General features: G+C 54.9%; 3 protein-coding genes across 3 annotated transcripts; 2 read left to right on the top strand and 1 right to left on the bottom strand.

Annotated features, from left to right (window-relative positions):
- Positions 1–168: 168 nt before the first annotated feature.
- ACRALDRAFT_1042134 (uncharacterized protein) lies at positions 169–2,797 on the bottom strand. The gene is made up of 6 exons (XM_071015247.1): positions 2,456–2,797; positions 2,353–2,370; positions 2,239–2,292; positions 2,100–2,187; positions 1,014–2,045; positions 169–954 (listed from the first exon to the last, which is right to left on the bottom strand). Exons 1-6 carry the CDS (start codon positions 2,545–2,547, stop codon positions 415–417), a joined length of 1,824 nt encoding a protein of 607 aa, XP_070873513.1. The 5' UTR covers positions 2,548–2,797; the 3' UTR covers positions 169–414.
- A 478-nt stretch (positions 2,798–3,275) lies between these two features.
- Positions 3,276–13,379, top strand: ACRALDRAFT_2060325 (uncharacterized protein; the record flags this gene model as incomplete). The annotated part of the gene is made up of 3 exons (XM_071021914.1): positions 3,276–3,334; positions 3,510–3,888; positions 4,054–13,379. The coding sequence occupies 3 exons, from the start codon at positions 3,276–3,278 to the stop codon at positions 13,186–13,188; spliced, it is 9,573 nt and encodes a 3,190-aa protein (XP_070873512.1). The 3' UTR covers positions 13,189–13,379.
- Positions 13,380–14,447: 1,068 nt separating this feature from the next.
- On the top strand, positions 14,448–18,246 carry ACRALDRAFT_2036381 (uncharacterized protein). Its single transcript, XM_071020798.1, has 5 exons — positions 14,448–14,767; positions 15,160–15,634; positions 15,735–15,992; positions 16,056–17,831; positions 17,912–18,246. Exons 1-5 carry the CDS (start codon positions 14,760–14,762, stop codon positions 17,927–17,929), a joined length of 2,535 nt encoding a protein of 844 aa, XP_070873511.1. The 5' UTR covers positions 14,448–14,759; the 3' UTR covers positions 17,930–18,246.
- Positions 18,247–18,291: the final 45 nt, after the last annotated feature.

Raw genomic sequence — 18,291 nt, 5'->3', positions numbered from 1 at the left:
GGCGGGGAGAATAAAGGCAATGTGATTGGGTCGGAATTGATCCGAAGATGTGTGGATCGGCCGGTGCTTCAGGTCACGTGACCTCATTGGCGAACTCGTGGACCAGACCCATTATTAATAAGCATCACATGTGTTCTGCTGGGAGTACTTGAGTAGACGATTCACGACACGGCGTTGGGACGTCAGAGATAGGCTCAATTGGAAAGGACGCTGATGATCCCATGGTATTAGACAAATAGACAACATGTCGCACAGATGGAGAATGAGAATGCAACCAAACGCCGTCTCGCCAAGCCAGTTCAGTTCAGTTCGGCTTGATGACAGTACCTCGCCAGTGTGATGCGAGACTTTCAGGGGTATCAAACCAAAACGCAGGACCGTTGTCCACGAAGACAACGTTGAACACCAACGATACTAGGATTCGTCTCCGCCGTCCCAGACGTTGCGGAACTCATCCTCGTCCCCGATTCGGAACCGTGGATCCGAATCCTCCTGTTCGCTTCCGGTAGCCGCCCATGGAGACGGCTCTTGGTCCGGCGGCGGTCCTGCTCCTGGCGAAGGTTCTGGTTGTACTCGATCCGCACTATCGTGGTCCTGCGTCTGGGGGGGCGTAGCTGTAGACGTGGGTGGTTGTGTTGCAGAGACCGGGGGGGTTGGTGTTGTGTCTGTTTGTGTTGGGTCTGCAGTGTCCAGCTGATCCTGAGACTGATTTTGTTTTCGTTTTTGTTTCTGCTTTGGTTTCTTCTTCGGTTTGCTGGTAACAACAGCCGGTTCGTGCGCATGGCTGGGTTTGCGGGTTTGCCCAGGTCGCGATGTCGATTGTGACAATACCGATGCCGAGGCCGATGTTGACTCTGATGGAAACGGCGATGACAATGGCTGATACCTGTAGCTCCCGCTGGAGTTGGACATGTACCGTTCTCTTAGAGGTTCATGAGCGGTAATGACGGGATACTGTGCCAGTCAGTTATTGTGTCCACCAAGCTACCCTCTTCGGCAACAGAGATACTCACATTCCAATCACCGTATTCCAACGCTCGCGCCTTAGCGTAGAGAGACTCGTCTTCGGGGTCTATGACAAGCCCATCGTCGGGATCAGACATAGTGCCGTGCGCGGGATTGAACTGCCCGCTGGGCTCGCCGGCAGAACCTGCAAGGAGAGGATCTCGTTCGTTCAAGTCGCGGTTGAGCTGACGGTCAACCTGGCCAGGGGTTGGGAGCCAATATTTCCCCTTGCCACCTCTCTTGTATCTCATTCCCTCCTTTAACCGCCCTAGCCGGGCACGTGACTCTTCATGCGGCATAACCTTGTCGCCCGAGTCGAAGACGCGGTACTTGTATTTATCACCCTTGAAGGTCTCCTTTGTATCCTCGATGAGATCTCGAATGCCAAAAGCATCACGGAATGCAAACTTGACAGGCATTCTGGCCGCTTGTATGTTGTGGTTGGCAAAGTCGTGCCAAGAGAAGGCGTACCAATGGGCGACGGCGAAGGCGGGCATCTCGAGGCAGATCAGTGCATCCTGAATCGCGGCCGCGAGATTGTCCGGCGTGTATCCTTGGACGTTATCCGGGATTGCTCCCAGCCACACCAGAATGGACAGGAGGAAGCCTTGCCAATATGAAGCGAAGAGGATAAGTTTGATGCATAGGAATTTGGGCACAGGTCGAAACGGGAGGAGGTCATCGTGCAAGCAGACCCAGAACAGCCCGAGAGAATATAAGCTCACGGTAACGCTGACGTTATAGATTAGACCACTCCAGAAGTATCCGGAGCTCAGTCCGATGTAACCCTCTTGGTATGTTCCTGTCGCTTTCATGATGAGGGCGGCGAGACCGAGGATAGGTTTTAGCCAGGCATATTGAAGTATGCCGCGCTTCACGGCTAGAAATGTCGGAGGATCGGATATATCGACTCGTGGAAGTATATGGTTCATGGGCCACAGGTGGCTGACCGGTTCGCGTCCGTGGGTCATGATAATCAGGGATCGTTCCCCGCCGAGGTAGTTGATGAGGAGCTGGAAGAAGGTGTAGATGGTGAAAGCCTAGAGAAGCTGGTAAGAAGGCGAGCGAACATGAGTTGGGCGTCTGAGCCATACCTCGTAGATATCACGTATTGGGGCGAGGAACTGGGCGGTCGTCAAGGAGACCATGCTGGTCCAGGATGTAACCGAGTATATGGGAACCCTGTCGGCGCATCAGCAACAACACCGTCCCAGTCGAAGCATCGGGACCTACATGAGTAATATTCTAACAACATAGCGTTGAAGCAGTGGTTTTCGGTAGTTTTTCCTGTACCGTCGTCAGCTCGGCTCGTTCAGTTTCAGTCGTGGACAAGGCCGAAGGACGTACGCCTGTAGGAATATGGACCTTGAGAAGATACGTTAGCTTGAGGTTGGTGATTGAAGGTTAAGACGAGCAAAAACAAGTGGCGTATGGGCGGGACGGGACGTACACCACAGACAGTAGCGTTGCCATCAGGGCAGCAACGCCAGCGACTATCGTGGTCGCATAGGTGAGCTTTTGACCAGTGCCGCCCCCCGCCATCTTGACGAGCTGTGGCAGGCCAACGAATGCCGTGTTGTATGTTATAGCTCCCTTGAGCTCATCGCTCCGTCTGGATCGATCTTGAGCTTCGCGATAGCTCTGGGGTTAAGGCAGCAACGGGTGAGGATGACGGTGGAGACCCTATATCGATAGCGAACCAGTACAAGTTCTATGATGCGTGTTGGTGACCACGCAAAAGCGGATCAGTCCCTGTGTTTGGGTGCTAGGGAGATCCTCAAGTCGGATCCCTACCGGCCATTCATCGCAACAGTTAGGTACACGCCACAGCTACGCCATGACGGAGAGGATTGTGGCTGTGTAGGTAATCTTGTACTGCTTCCCAATCCGCTTCTACCTTATCTTATCGCTCGACCTTCCCAAGCTAAAGCCACCGCCTTCCTTTTCAGCGACAAGCTGTCGAACGCTCGCGTAACCCCCTGAACGTCATCCCCACTGCGTAGAAGGCGGCTGGACGACGCCTGCATCGCAACAATAGCTCGTCGACGACCTCGTAATCGCCCAGAATGTTAGCGATTCGACCGACTGCCCTTGAACGATAGTGCGACTATCCATTGCAGACAACTGACGGAGTAACCTCCGCCAGCTCCTTTCCAATTACCCGAGCAATGGCATGCACTCGGACCAGCTCTCGCCGCGCGAAGATAGCGAAGGTGTCTCGCGACACGCTCTTGAAGCTTTTATAAGCGAACCTTTCCTATTTGACTACAATGTCGTCGGACTTGGACGAATTTGACCCGTCCCCGTCAGAGACGCCGCATTTCAATGGGTAAGATTAGTGCCTGGCGTTCGTGAAGCTCGCCCTGTTTGTCATGCTCGGTGCTGATCGTTCCCCTACTACAGTGTCTTCCTGGCCTACCTCATTGTTTGCTCCTTTCTGTAAGTTATCTCCGACCGCCTCCCGTTGGACCCACCGCCTCCTGACACGGTTGTCACCCTCCCAGAGTCACGTTCTTCCTGCTCTACTTTAATCGAGTACTCGGATCTTTGGTATCGCTTGCAATACGGACATGGTCATGGCATCGGCATCGGATCTACATCGACGTCGAGGCACTACAAGTCTCACTCCTGGGTGGGCGAATATTCTTTACTGGTCTACGATATCACGGCAACAACGAGACGTTCCTTGTGCAACATGGCTATATCACTTGGCGCTACTGGTTGCGCCGGGTTCGAGATGTCGATATCGACGTGTCGCAGAAGGGACAGAAGACGCAGGAAGAAAACGCCACCACAGCGGAGTACTCAGGAAAACCCGAATCACCATGCCGCATTACTGTGACCCTTGCCGGCCTCGAGTGGTTTGTCTACAACAGGACCCCGGTATACGACAGCATCCTGACTGGCCTCAAAGAAGACAATGGCGACCAAACCTCAATTCCCGAAAGATCAAGCGAAGACTCTTCGAACGACCTGCGAAGACGGGGACAAAAGCCGACCGAAATGTCCGCAACGACATCATCCTCATTCTGGCAACCGCCGTCCCAGAAAGAATCGTCCGCCGCCTCAATGCTCGCCAATTCTGAAGTTCCAAACAACGTGTCGCGGAGGACATCGACACCAAGTGCGAGTGCCACGTCTGACTCTGGTGACTGTAGGCAGGAACGCACCGAGTCGAACGCTGGTTTACCTGCCATGCTACAAATGTTCCCCATCCAGGTCACCTGCCAGAAGGCCGCCCTCGTCATGGGAAATGAGAATACGAAAGCGATTCTAGTGGTCAAGGCCAACTTTGTCTCGGGAGAGGTGGACGCGACTAGCGCAACGGCGCCTGATCCCTATAGACAGACGTTCAAGATCGACTTTGAACATCCAGTCGTGGAGATGAAAGATAACGAGGACTACAAGGAAGACCAAGTCTCGAGGGCTACCAAGGAAAAGCAGGCAGCACATCATGTGAACAGGCATTTCCCCAAAGGCGGATTCTTTCGTCGCCACCGGCGTCGGGTATTGGGTCGCCTCCGGAATCTGGTGCCCTCCTGGCGGAAATCTGTCGAGTCCTTCGCCGATCCCGGGACCCCCAATGGAACCGCAGGGCTGCATGTCCCGGTCAATGGTCAATGGCAGGGGCTGGCTCGGTACTTGGACGATAGTGATCGAGACGCAAAAACCGTGTGGGATAATGTCGAATATGCTGCCGTGACAACTCTCATCGACAGTCCTGCCGCCACACTAACCGTATATTGGGACGTGCCGGGCAAGGTGACTGCTGAACACGCGGATCGATATCCGAAAGACCTGCGCTCTCCTCTCCATGTTAATCGGGGAGAACCCCCCGGCTGGGGTATGAACTTGGTTCTCAAAGGCGGCACAGCCAACTATGGTCCTTGGGCAGACAGGCTGAGAGCCGATCTACAACGCGTGTTTTTCCCGGCTCTTGCCAAGGATTCTCTCCCAGCCAAAATCCTCCCCCTTGGAGCCCAGAGAGTTTCAACACAGTTCAAACTCTACGTTGAACTAGAGGAAGACGTCATACTGAGGATTCCAGTTCGGGAGGGTTCCAAGAACTGGAAATGGAAGGGCAAAGAGCCGGCCTCCAATTCAGACCGACCCCAACAGACACGCAAACAAAGAGCTAGAGCCCAGAAACGGGGCAAAGGGGATGCTACCCCTATTCGTCCAGCTGGTTGGCTAGACTTCAGGATCGCAGCGAATGCCACCGTCTCGTATTGCATGGACACGGCGGCTGGGGCTCATGGCTATACAACAACCCTGGATCTGGATTTACCCAGCACTGAGCTCTCGAGCAGTGTCAACCACGAACTGCTCTGGAGGTCTGGCCAGCAGAGAATAATCTGCGATCTTTCCACGCCCCTAAAGTGGAACGGGTTAAGAACATGGTCTTTCAATGTCACTGCGGACGATATGAAGTTGTTTCTGCTGAGAGAACATATTTTCCTGCTCATTGACCTAGTCGATGACTGGGCCAGCGGCCCGCCGGCAGAGTATCTGGTCTTTACCCCGTTCCGCTATCATCTTAACCTCGAGCTGCGAAACCTCAATCTGTACCTCAACGTGAACGACGGCAACATCATAAACAAACCTACCGATTTCGACGAGAACACATACCTGGTGGTTACCAGTCCTAGCCTTGTATCGAGCGTCTGTATTCCCATCGACAAGTACCGACCGCAAAAGACCTCCATCCCCTTCGAATGCAAGGCCGAGTCCTTTGGGCTCTCGTTACACTTGCCGCCATGGAACACACAAGCCTCGTTCTGGTCGTCGTCAAAGGAGATTGGCCAAGGTGAAAACCTCGTGGTCGAGGGGAGTTACAACTACAATGCGACGACCTCGCCAGCGAACACGGATACCCTCATATTGAACGTTTCCGGCCAGTCGCCCACGACGACTCTATATGGCTTTGTCATCCGGTACTTCCTCAAGCTCAAGGACAACTACTTTGGGGAGGACATCCATTTTAGAACGTTGGATGAGTATCAGGGGATGCTACAGATAAAAGAACACGATCCCACTTCCGAGCTTACCAGCCGACCTCCGCCGAAGAAATCCAACGACCTGGATGTTATCTTGAACGTACGGGTGGACGACCCCAGGGTTCTGCTGCCGACGAACCTCTATTCCTCTCGGCGAACCCTCCAGATCGAGACGGCCAGTTTAACAGCGGACCTCCGATTCACCAATTACTACATGGACTTGGACTTGTCAGTCAGTCCATTGAGTATCTCCTTGGGTTTGGAGCACGCGGGCCAAGAGACACCAGGAAGTGCTGCTACTAGCACACAGGTCTTCGTCGACGGACTGAATGTGTACGGCCATCGTCTTTTCGGTTTGCCTCCGGCGGAGCCCACCTACATGTGTAACTGGGATCTCTCGGTCGGCGCCGTCACAGGGGAGTGCACCGTTGATTTATTAGCCTCCCTGGCGAAGGCCGGGCGCGCCTTTGGATTCGAATTTGACGACGACGAGAATGCTCTAGTGCCATATTCGTCGATTGTTGTCTACGATGTGACGTTCCTTCGCGTGGCCGTCCAATCCGTGAGACTCTGGTTCCATGTAGAGGAAGCTGCGTTTCTCTTGGGAACCGGTGCCATTGACGTAAAGTACAACGACTGGGCTCGATCGCATTACTCAAGACGCGCCGACATACGGATCCCTGACCTAGAGATATTTTGTCTGACTTCCGAAGCTGCGGCTAAGCAAAGTTCGAGGCACCAGCGAGACCCGGAGGCGGATGCGTTGCTCACCACCACCATCCACCTAGCCATCATTGGGAGGAAATTTCAGTTTTTCAAGGAACGAAAGCTGCAGCAGGAACTGGTTCGCCGAGAAGACCAAAGGACGCGCAGAACGGAATTCCTCTTGCTTCCCGGCGTCATGGACGACATGGTCCCCGAACTAGTCGATCCACCGGCACAGGCAGTGCCGCCCATACCGGACCCGTCTGTCTTGGAGCAGGATTCGGAACGTTCAAGCTTCCGAGCACCATCTACCGTGCGGTCCGGTCGGGCCCGCAGGTTGCGTGACAAGAGCTCTTTCCTTTCTTTATCTGCGGCCAGTACCAGCAGTGGCCGCAGCGTCGGCAGTGGTGACAGCCAATTCGGCGTCCAATCGTTGCTCAGACGTCAAATCTCGGCCAACTCGCTTCACGAGAGGAGAGCCTTCACCCCATCTAGCTCCATGAGACGACCGTCACGAGACTTTTCAGCTTCCGCGAGTCGTCACCCGTCCGCTCACCCGCCATTTGGCGATCGAATCAAGCGGGAGTATCACTCTTTCATGGCCTTCTCAAGCCAGTACTTTCCTCCTTGTTTCCCTTTGGAGTCCGTCCAGACGAAAGTAAATGACGCATGGATGCCTCAGTCGGGCATGGATGGAGTCGAGGATCAGTCTGACGGTGTCGACTTTGAGCTTGACGATGTCGACCCCGATACGTTCGACCAGGACCACGCGTATTCAAGCACTATTGTTGAGTTCCCTTCCGGGCTTCAGGCCTGCTTGACACCGACATCGGTCCGCTCCATTTCCGATTTGATTGCGGCTTTGCAACCGAGCGATCCCGAGGACATATTAGACAGTCTACAAATCGGTTCCATGTCCGAGATATTCGGCGAACAGAAACGAGCACGGATGAAAGGCCAGATACAGGACATTCTCTTAAGAGTTCCACACGTCTCTGTTCGGTTTCTCAACCTCTCAACAGATGCTTCAGATCTAACCCAAGATGAACAAGATCAGTACGACGCTTCTGTATCTCAACTCTCCTTGGCCCTGCGGTCAACCTCATCTAAATCCGAATCGCAATCGCCAGAGGAGCACTCGTCCCCACAGAGTAAGACGTCCCTGTTGCTCCGATTCGGATCAGCAGTATTGTCGGCGTCTGAGCGATCTTCGGCCACCTGCGAAACCCGGGCAGCAGTTCAGCTCGAGCTCCAGCGGGTCATGCTATCAATGGGATCCAAAGACATCACATACATCGACGGAGGAATCGATGTGATTCGAGGTAGTACCGCATCCGGAAAAGTAGACTACCTTGCCGGTCTTGTTCACCGGACAGGTGTGATGGCCACAGAGTTGGGGAATCTACTGGGACACACGTTTGCGCACCACGACCGGCGGGTGCGAAACTTTGTGCTTGCGTTGCTGCGAGGGGGAAAACACGCAAGCGATCCGACGTTCCTCGCCCGTCCTTCCGCTGTCTTGCGCTCTGTCCCGGACCACCTGCGGACTTATGATTCTTGGAAGCTGTGCATCCACCTGCGCCAAATATGGTCTACTCTCCCGGACGCGGCGCGCGAGGAACTAGCGTTCTCGTGCATGGATATGTCTGTTCTGGCTGTACCGGATGGACGCCAGCAGGCCGTTAAAGCCTTCCAGCAGTGGCGTGGCTGGGACTTGCGGGATGTCGCCAGCTCATCGTTAGTGAAAGAAGTCTTCGGTGCAGACGACAAGACCAAGAACAAGCCGTCCGGAATTCCACTTCTTGCCGCGATTAGGTTAAAGGAAGTCCAAATGGTGCTGGATCCTGGCTCCAAACAGAACCGAATCTTTTTCGGGGACCTATCTATCCGCCACGAGGAGCGACAATCATTATCCGAGAAGACGATGGAGAAAGGGGTCGAGTTTGAGCATGGACTGACCACCATCACCGTCAACTGCAAAGAAGTGGCTGTGAACCTGAACTGGGAACTCTGCGAACTCGCAACTGATATTTTGCGGCTCCGCGACAAATCGTCCACCACCAGCGAGTCGCAAGCGACCCAACCTGCCCCGGACCGAGGGCCAACAACGCCCAAGAGGCAAAAATATCCAGCCTACCATTTCGTATTGGGGCTTGGAAGGGGATCCATTGAGCTGGATACGATTAACCTGCGGGCCAAGACGCTGGGCCAGAACCTCAAGGCCTCTTTGCTTACGCAGTCGACCTTTCCAAAGGGCACGTCGCTGCATTTTGTTTTGGCCTGCGATGCCGTCACATCCATGCTTTATCACCGCTCTGATTTGTTAGGCTCTGTTCAACTCAAAGGTCCCAGTGTTGTTTTGTCTCACGAGCTCACCGAGCTCGAGGCGTTGTCCTGCCATACCATCAAGTCGACGGCAAGCAGCCAAGTGCTGACCCTCGATATGAATCGAGATCCCATTGCGTTGCTAGAGGTCGTTGATGTATTGGTCAGAGACGAGTTGGCCCAGATCTATCAACTCAAGCAGCAGCTGCCATCTGCCTCAGATGGCCTCCCTTCGACAGGGAACACTAAAGCCCGTATTGCCCAACGACTTTCCTCGCTCAGGTTCAACACGGCCCTGTTCCTGGACGAGTATACCATAAGCTTGCCTCTTCTGCAGTCGCTCAGCTACAAGATTTCAGGGGTCGTCTCCAGAGCTGCGGTAGCTGCGGACTTTGGCAAAGAACTCATTTTCGACTTTGATATCAAGGAAAACTCACACGACATACGAATAGATACCAAAAGCCGGAAACAGAGCGTGTCACTACTAAGGATACCGCCCACGAATGGCCGTATTACCAGTCAAATCGGATCTAATGAACATTCAGTGACGGTCCTCGCATCGGTTGAGTTGGTTGAACTGGACGCATCGGCAGTATACAGTTTACTGAGTGCACTCAATGGGCCACAAATCTCGAATGCTCTGAGCGAAATCCAGCAGCAAACTCGGATTATTCAGGATCACTTACGTGACATCCTTGGATCACCAACGGAGGAGCCGACGGAACAGGTCCAAGCACACTCGAGCGAGGCATCAAAGCTGGCATTCACGGCTCATCTGACCTTGGCTGGTCTCGAGGTGTTTGGGAAGACACCCATCAAGTCGGAACAGCATCAGTCGGCCTATATGCTGTTCAGCCTGGATGGGATACATTTCCAAATTACCAACCAAAGACAACGCGACGGCCCGCGTCTTGCGCGACCTGAGCTGTGTCTTAATCTCAGACAGATTCTCTTTGACATCCAAAAGGGCGACGACAGTGCCACGAGATCCTGCGGCAGCATCACTCTTGGCGCTCTCATGTCGGCGAGGACCAGGCGCACAGCAGCTGGCACGGAGGAACGGTCGTTCAGCTTCAAGAGCAATGGATTGGACGTCCAGCTCTCCCCAGAGACCATCTCTACCGTCATCGAAGTGACGGGCTATATGGGAGACAAGATCAAAGATCTAGACATCTCGCGAGAGCAAGAGTACTTGCGAAAGATCAGACAGTCGAGGCCTCGGATTGCCGTCAACGATGAAGCGTCTGCAGAGGCACCAGATTTCATCGATTCGTTCTTGTCGTCAATTGCGTACCAATTCGAGATTCGGGACACGCAGATAAGTTGGTATGTCGGCAACGGCACGGAATCCCCATCGGAGCATCAGGAAGACCTGGTCTTGTCCATCAAACTCATCAGCTTGGGCACGCGTAAAACGAATTCGGCTCGCCTGTCGATTGAGGATCTCCAGCTGCAGATGGTACCGCCGGGACACGACCCCAGGGTTCGATCCCTTCATTCGGCTTTGCTGCCCGAGGTTATTTTCAATGTCGGCTATGTGTCCGCCGCTACTACTCGGCGCCTGGCCTTCCAAGCCGTCGGGAAGTCGCTGGACGTGCGCGTGACGTCTGGGTTCGTTATTCCAGCCGCCAACCTGAACGAGTCTATTAGGCTGTCCGTCAGCAATGTCCAGAAGGCAACTGCTCACTGGGCTACCACTGTTGGCCCGACAAAGGACACGGCCGGAGAATCGACAACAACTACAACAACAACAACAACGCCGCCGCCCAGGCCAAGCATCCTAGGCACGAAGCGCATCGAATCCTTACTGGTCGACGCTGACTTTGCTGGTGCCGTGGTTTATGTCTCGGGGAAGAAATCGACAAGTGGAGCACGCGGTTTCTCGAGGAACTCGTACCAGGCGATGCCGGGGAAGTATGGGCAATTCAATCCAGATGAGTCTGGGAGCAGCACGGTCCTTCGAACGCCGGGACTTGCATGGAAGATAGAATACAGGGACAACGGGCAGGAGGATCCCACCTTGTTCGGCGAGATCAAGATTGATGCCTCGAGCAACACATTATATCCGTCGGTGGTTCCACTGATTATGGAACTCACCTCCAGCGTCAAGGAAGTCGTGGCCGATGATTCCAAGCCAAGCCGGCAACAGTCTTCCCCTCCACCAGCAGCCAAGGCCAAGTCGGGCAACGAGGATAATATCCTCACAGTGGACCCCAATGCGGTCCTGGGGCGGCTGAAACTAAACCTGGGCCTTCGCATTTGCCGGCAGGAATTCTCGCTCAGCTGCCAACCTATCGCAAGGGTGACAGCGACGGCTTACTACGACGGAGTCTACTTCACGGCGAACACGATTCGGTCGGTGGAGCAAGGCAACTTCTTTGCGATTTCGGGTACCTGCACGAACCTCCAGGCGTCGGTCCAACACGTGTACTCGAGGGAATCAACCGGGAGCTTCGAGGTCGAGTCGATTGTACTCTCACTCATGAATAGCAAGCACGTCAGCGGTACGAGCGGCGTATCGGCACTGCTGAAGGTCAGCCCGATGAGCATGTCGGTCAATGCCAAGCAGCTTCAGGACTTTTTGCTCTTCCGCGAGATCTGGTATCCCAAAGAACTCCGGCAAGGCACGGCAGCGCCCGTGGCCAAGTTGGCCACAGAAGCGTCCCAGGGCCATCTCGTCCAGCAGTATCAGAAGGTCGCGGCGACGGCCGCGTTCCCCTGGACGGCCACGATATCAATCGCATCTCTCGATGTCAGCGTCGATCTTGGCCAGGCGGTGGGGAAATCGACGTTTGCCATTAACGATTTATGGGCGTCCTCCAAGAAGACGTCCGACTGGGAGCAGAACCTGTGCCTGGGATTCGAACGGATCGGCGTCGACTGCACGGGCAGGTTGAGCGGCTACGTGGCGCTGCAGAGCTTTCAACTGCGCACATCGATCCAATGGCCCGAGCGGGAGGCGGCACTGAACGAGACGCCGCTCATTCAGGCGTCGATATGCTTCAGTCAATTCCGCCTGAAGACGGCGTTTGATTACCAAGGTTTCCTCGTCGCTGATATCACCTCCCTGGAGTTCATCATGTACAACGTCCGACGGAGGCTCGAAGGTAGCAGTGACCGGCTGGTGGCCAATCTCGACGGCGATGCCGTTCAGGTGTTCGGCACGACGCATTCGGCGGCCCAGAGCGTGGCTCTCTACCAGGCCATTCAAAAGCTGATCCAGGAAAGACGGGCCAACTTTGAGACGTCGCTCAAGGAGATTGAAAAGTTCATGAAGCGGAGATCGTACAGCAACACGGCGCCTTCTCTACGGCCGCCGAGCGCACCGCAGCTGCCAGTGGACGACACGATGGCGAAGTCGCCGATATCGTTAGATACGGACGTCGTGGTCGTACTCAAGGCGCTCAACTTGGGAGTCTTCCCCAACACCTTCTCCGATCACCAGGTATTCAAGTTGGAGGCGCTAGGTGCACAAGCTCGGTTTGCGGCGAGCATGGAACGGAAACGAATCCGCAGCATCCTGGACCTGACGCTGGGTCAGCTACGGATCGGGCTCGCCGGGGTTCGGAACGTCGGGGCCCCCAAGGCGCTGAACGAGCTGTCGGTGGAAGACGTGGTGTCTCGGGCGACGGGATCCAGGGGTGGGACGATCCTGAAGGTGCCGAAAGTGCAGGCGGTGATGCAGACGTGGCAGAGACCCGACAGCCACCGAATCGACTACATCTTCAAGAGCGCGTTCGAGGGCAAGGTGGAGGTCGGGTGGAATTATTCACGGATCAGCTACATCCGGGGCATGTGGGCGAAGCACAACAAGTCGCTCCAGCAGACGTGGGGCCGCGAGCTTCCGCTCACGGCGATCCGGGTCACGGGGATGCCCGAGGCGGAGGGGGAGGAGGAGGAGCAGCAAGGGCAGCAGAAGATCACGGCCGAGGTGAATGTGCCGCAGTCCAAATACGATTACGTGGCGCTGGAGCCGCCGATCATCGAGACGCCGCAGTTGCGGGATATGGGCGAGGCGACGCCGCCGTTGGAGTGGATTGGTTTGCACCGCGACCGGCTGCCCAACCTGACGCATCAGATTGTGATTGTCTCGTTGTTGGAGCTGGCGGGGGAGGTGGAAGATGCCTATAGCAGGATCCTGGGGTCGTCTTCGTGAGAGACGTACTCAGTAGTGTAGTGCAGTGTAGATAGTGTACGTCGTAGTTATGGCATGGTCTGTTTGGAGGTGAGAGTTTTTGATTACGGCGGAATAGAGATCGGTAAGAGTCACCCGGCGTACGAAGTGTATATAGGTATTTATTTGATGACCATGACCTCCACGTGTTTTAAGTTGCTGGGAGTGGCTTTGACCTTTTTCCTCTGGACTTGTTATTAGGTATTCAGTAATACGGAGTACGAAGTAGACCGTGGGCCAGGTACATCGCTTCACTACTTTGTACCTTGGGTTTCCTGTCGTGGCGTGATATTAGAAAAAAAAAAAACATAAATTGGACGGGACGTCAAGGATAAAAGCCATTTCCAGCCTTTCACTTTTTTACTTGTTTTCTTCGCCGACTGAGCCAAATTGCTACATGCAACACTGTATTCCACAGCCAGGCCTGTCCACAGCTCAAGGTGGCGTCTAGCGATACACACTCCTTTAGGTAACCGAGCACCTAAGCTCCGCAATGCCGTGCATGAACGCAGGTTTTTCTGTACCTACATACCTTCCCAGGTAGCCATTACTCAGTAGTACTTCGTATGCACAAACCAGATGCGGCGCAGGTATTGGTCGTGATGTCACGGAGCAAGTGGTGCGGCTAGCCAGGGTTGCTGCCCTGACCAATGAGCCGGGACGAATACAAGTATCTTTGGAGGGGTAGGTGAATTGAGTAAATTGGGACCAAGATCCTCCATCGAAGAGCAAGATTTCACTCCTTCTTGTGACGAACGTCTCGCCCATAGCTGCAGAAGCTACGAATAACAACTGGCCTGCGTTTGCCGAGGAGTTGGCATCCCGTAGTCTATCAACGCAGATCCAAGACGACAAACTCTCAAGTCTCAAGTCTATACATTGTACCTATCTTCGGACCAGCACTGTGGCGTGGCGGGGCTCAAGTCCGATTAGTACAGTGTACATCTCATAATTAGGTCGAAATACACTCGAAATACGTACGAACGCACAACATCATCGTCCTTGGCCCACAAAACTCCGAATTGCCCCACCTTCTCAATCCAATTTTCACAACATCAGTCTCGCCAAGCGGGGCAACCCGGCCAGCAGTCATCCGGCTGAGGGGCAAGTACGAAAAAAGGTACCTACCTGGTACGGATACAGCGGGGTTAACGCCCAGTATTTGTCACCGGCGACTGGGTGGACGAACACCAGAACTGGATAACCCACAAGACCCAACTTTTTTTTTTTACCCTCCCCTCACCGTCCGACTCTTCCTTTTCCAAACCTTCTTCTTTCCCCCTCCACCTCCTCCGTCTCCTCTCCTCCTCGTCATTCCACAAGCGTCTCGACGAATATAAGGGTGGCAGTGGAATCGGTTCCTTCACCCCATCACTAGTTTCCAGAGCTTCATCGATCGTCTTTCTGCGAAAGCGCATCGAAGTGTCTCTCTTGTTTCCCTTTTATTTTCCGCGCGGGGCAAACATCTTGACCCCGCTTCGCTCTCACTTTTGAGCAACCACCACAACACCCAAATTTTCACGTAGCGAGCTCATCGCGACAACACCGCCAAGATGGTCAAGTGAGTACATGCTTTGCTTTCCTTTTTTTGTGCTGCTTGAGAACTCGGGTTCTATTGTGTTTTGTTTCATCTTCGTCGTTGATCGGGCCACTGTTCACGGCCTCTTCATCTTGATAACCTCGCGTCTTTTTTTGCCGCCGAACGAGATGCTGGGACAGATCTCGAGCTTCTAAATTACACCAACCTCACATTCTCATCTTCCTCTCCTGCTATCACTCTCTATTTTGATCTACCCCATCTACATCCCCCCTTTGAGCCTCTACCGCTTCTACCGCAGTGCCTCTCCCCGTCACTCACCCCCGCCAATCGTCTTACTCCTCGGGTTCTCGGAGTTAAGCCCTCGTTCTCTCCATTGTGATCAACGTGCTGACCATTGCCTCCCATCATGATAGCTTCACCATTGAGGAGATCCGGGCCCTTATGGACAAGCCCACCAATGTCCGTAACATGTCCGTCATTGCCCACGTCGATCACGGCAAATCTACCCTGACCGACTCTCTTCTGTCCAAAGCCGGTATCATCTCCACCGCGAAGGCTGGAGAAGCGAGAGCAACGGATACACGCCCAGATGAACAGGAGCGTGGTATTACCATCAAGTCCACTGCCATCACTCTGTACGGCAACCTCCCCGATCCTGAGGATGTCAAGGACATTGTCGGCCAAAAGACCGATGGCACCGACTTCTTGATCAATCTCATCGACTCGCCGGGTCACGTTGACTTCTCTTCCGAGGTCACTGCCGCTCTCCGTGTCACCGATGGTGCGCTCGTCGTCGTCGACACCGTCGAGGGCGTGTGCGTCCAGACCGAGACTGTCCTTCGTCAGGCCCTTGGCGAGCGGATTAAGCCGGTCGTCATTGTCAACAAGGTATGGACAACCGGACCGTGACACCACAAGCGTCGTGGGGATGATCCATTCTTTTTATTGATTTATTTTTGCTAACGCGGGGCTTGTTTCATCTTTCCAGGTTGACAGAGCCCTTCTGGAGCTGCAAGTCTCCAAGGAGGACCTGTACCAGTCCTTCTCGCGTACCATCGAGTCGGTCAACGTCATCATCTCCACCTACCACGACAAGGCCCTTGGTGACGTCCAGGTGTACCCCGACAAGGGTACTGTTGCTTTCGGCTCCGGTCTCCACGGCTGGGCTTTCACCGTCCGCCAGTTTGCTACCCGCTACGCCAAGAAGTTTGGCGTCGACCGCAACAAGATGATGGAGCGTCTCTGGGTAAGGCTCTCTCTCCCCTAGGGCGTGTGCCTGAGGAAAAACCGTGGCTAACTCGTCTTATAGGGTGACAGCTACTTCAACCCGCACACCAAGAAGTGGTCCAAGACCGGTACCCACGAGGGCAAGCAGCTCGAGCGTGCCTTCAACCAGTTCATCCTGGACCCCATCTTCAAGATCTTCAGCTCCGTCATGAACTTCAAGCACGATGAGGTCAAGGTCCTCCTTGAGAAGCTCGAGCTTAAGCTCCCCGCCGAGGACCGCGACAAGGAGGGCAAGCAGCTGCTCAGGTCGGTCATGCGTACTTTCCTTCCCGCTGCCGACGCCATTCTGGAGATGATGATCCTCCATCTTCCTTCTCCCGTCACCGCCCAGAAGTACCGTGCCGAGACCCTGTACGAGGGTCCCATGGATGACGAGGCCGCCATTGGTATCCGTGACTGCGACCCCAAGGGTCCCCTCATGCTTTACGTCTCCAAGATGGTTCCCACCTCGGATAAGGGCCGTTTCTACGCGTTTGGTCGTGTCTACTCGGGTACCGTCAGGTCGGGTGTCAAGGTCCGCATCCAGGGCCCCAACTACGTCCCCGGCAAGAAGGACGACCTCTTCATCAAGGCCATCCAGCGTACCGTCCTCATGATGGGCGGCAAGGTCGAGGCCATCGACGACCTCCCCGCTGGTAACATTGTCGGCCTTGTCGGCATTGACCAGTTCCTGCTCAAGTCGGGTACTCTCACCACCCTTGACACCGCTCACAACCTCAAGGTCATGAAGTTCTCCGTCTCGCCCGTCGTGCAGCGCTCCGTCCAGGTCAAGAACGCCCAGGACCTCCCCAAGCTTGTCGAGGGTCTCAAGCGTCTGTCCAAGTCGGACCCTTGCGTCCTGACCTACACCTCCGAATCCGGCGAGCACGTCGTTGCTGGTGCTGGCGAGCTTCACTTGGAGATTTGCCTGAACGATCTCCAGGACGACCACGCCGGTGTGCCCCTCATCATTTCCGACCCCGTCGTCCAGTACCGTGAGACGGTTGGCGGCAAGTCGAGCATGACTGCGCTGTCCAAGTCGCCCAACAAGCACAACCGTATCTGGCTCGAGGCCGAGCCTCTGGCCGAGGAGCTCTGCTTGGACATTGAGGCTGGCAAGATTGGACCTCGTGACGATTTCAAGTCGCGTGCCCGCCTGATGGCCGACGAGCACGGCTGGGACGTCACCGACGCCCGCAAGATCTGGGCCTTCGGTCCCGACACCACTGGTGCTAACCTCCTGGTCGACCAGACCAAGGCTGTCCAGTACCTCCACGAAATCAAGGACTCGGTCGTGTCCGGTTTCCAGTGGGCCACCCGCGAGGGTCCCATTGCCGAGGAGCCCATGCGTGCCATCCGCTTCAACATCCTTGACGTGACCCTGCACGCTGATGCCATTCACCGTGGTGGTGGCCAGGTCATCCCCACCGCTCGTCGCGTCCTCTACGCCGCCACCCTCCTTGCCGAGCCCGCCCTTCAGGAGCCCGTCTTCCTGACGGAGATTCAGGTGCCCGAGAGCGCCATGGGTGGTGTCTACAGTGTCCTCAGCCGTCGCCGTGGTACCGTCTTCGCCGAAGAGCAGCGTCCCGGCACGCCTCTCTTCACCATCAAGGCCCATCTTCCCGTCCTGGAGTCGTTCGGCTACAACGCCGATCTCCGCCAGGCCACCTCCGGCCAGGCCTTCCCTCAGTCCGTCTTCGACCACTGGCAAATTCTCCCCGGCGGTTCTCCTCTTGACGGCACCAGCAAGGTCGGCCAGATTGTACAGGAGATGCGGAAGCGCAAGGGTATCAAGGTTGAGGTTCCGGGTTACGACAACGTGAGTACCAGACGCAATGTCGCCGTCTCCCCCTCGTGTGATATGCCCATGCTAACATGTACGCCCTTTTCTTTTTGCAGTACTACGACAAGCTATAGATGCCTCATCTCAGGCCAAACAAAAGCGCCAAGGCTGCTCCGCAGGGCAGCTCGTTGGTGTGGCAGTTCTTGCAGCTACCCTTACACCTCTCTTGCTGCCGGTACACAGAAAGGAAATGGCTGTGGTTTTAACGAGGCAGCGACACGATATACCAATAGGGGGGAGAGAACTCGGTTAAAAAAGACCGTTCAGTAGGGGCATGTGAGAGGCTGTGTTTGCCGAGCCGCAAAAGGTCGGCGTGACGCCCAATAGTTATGCCTAGTACAGGAATTTACGAATTGTTCAATGTTTTTTTTCATCATGAGCATAAACCGAGTAGACCGCAAGTACGGATGAGCTCTCATCGTTGTGTTGTCAAACG

Source organism: Sodiomyces alcalophilus (assembly GCF_042370955.1).
Source record: "Sodiomyces alcalophilus JCM 7366 unplaced genomic scaffold ACRALscaffold_6, whole genome shotgun sequence".
NCBI lineage: Eukaryota > Fungi > Ascomycota > Sordariomycetes > Glomerellales > Plectosphaerellaceae > Sodiomyces > Sodiomyces alcalophilus.
This window is presented reverse-complemented; position numbering and strand designations above follow the sequence as displayed.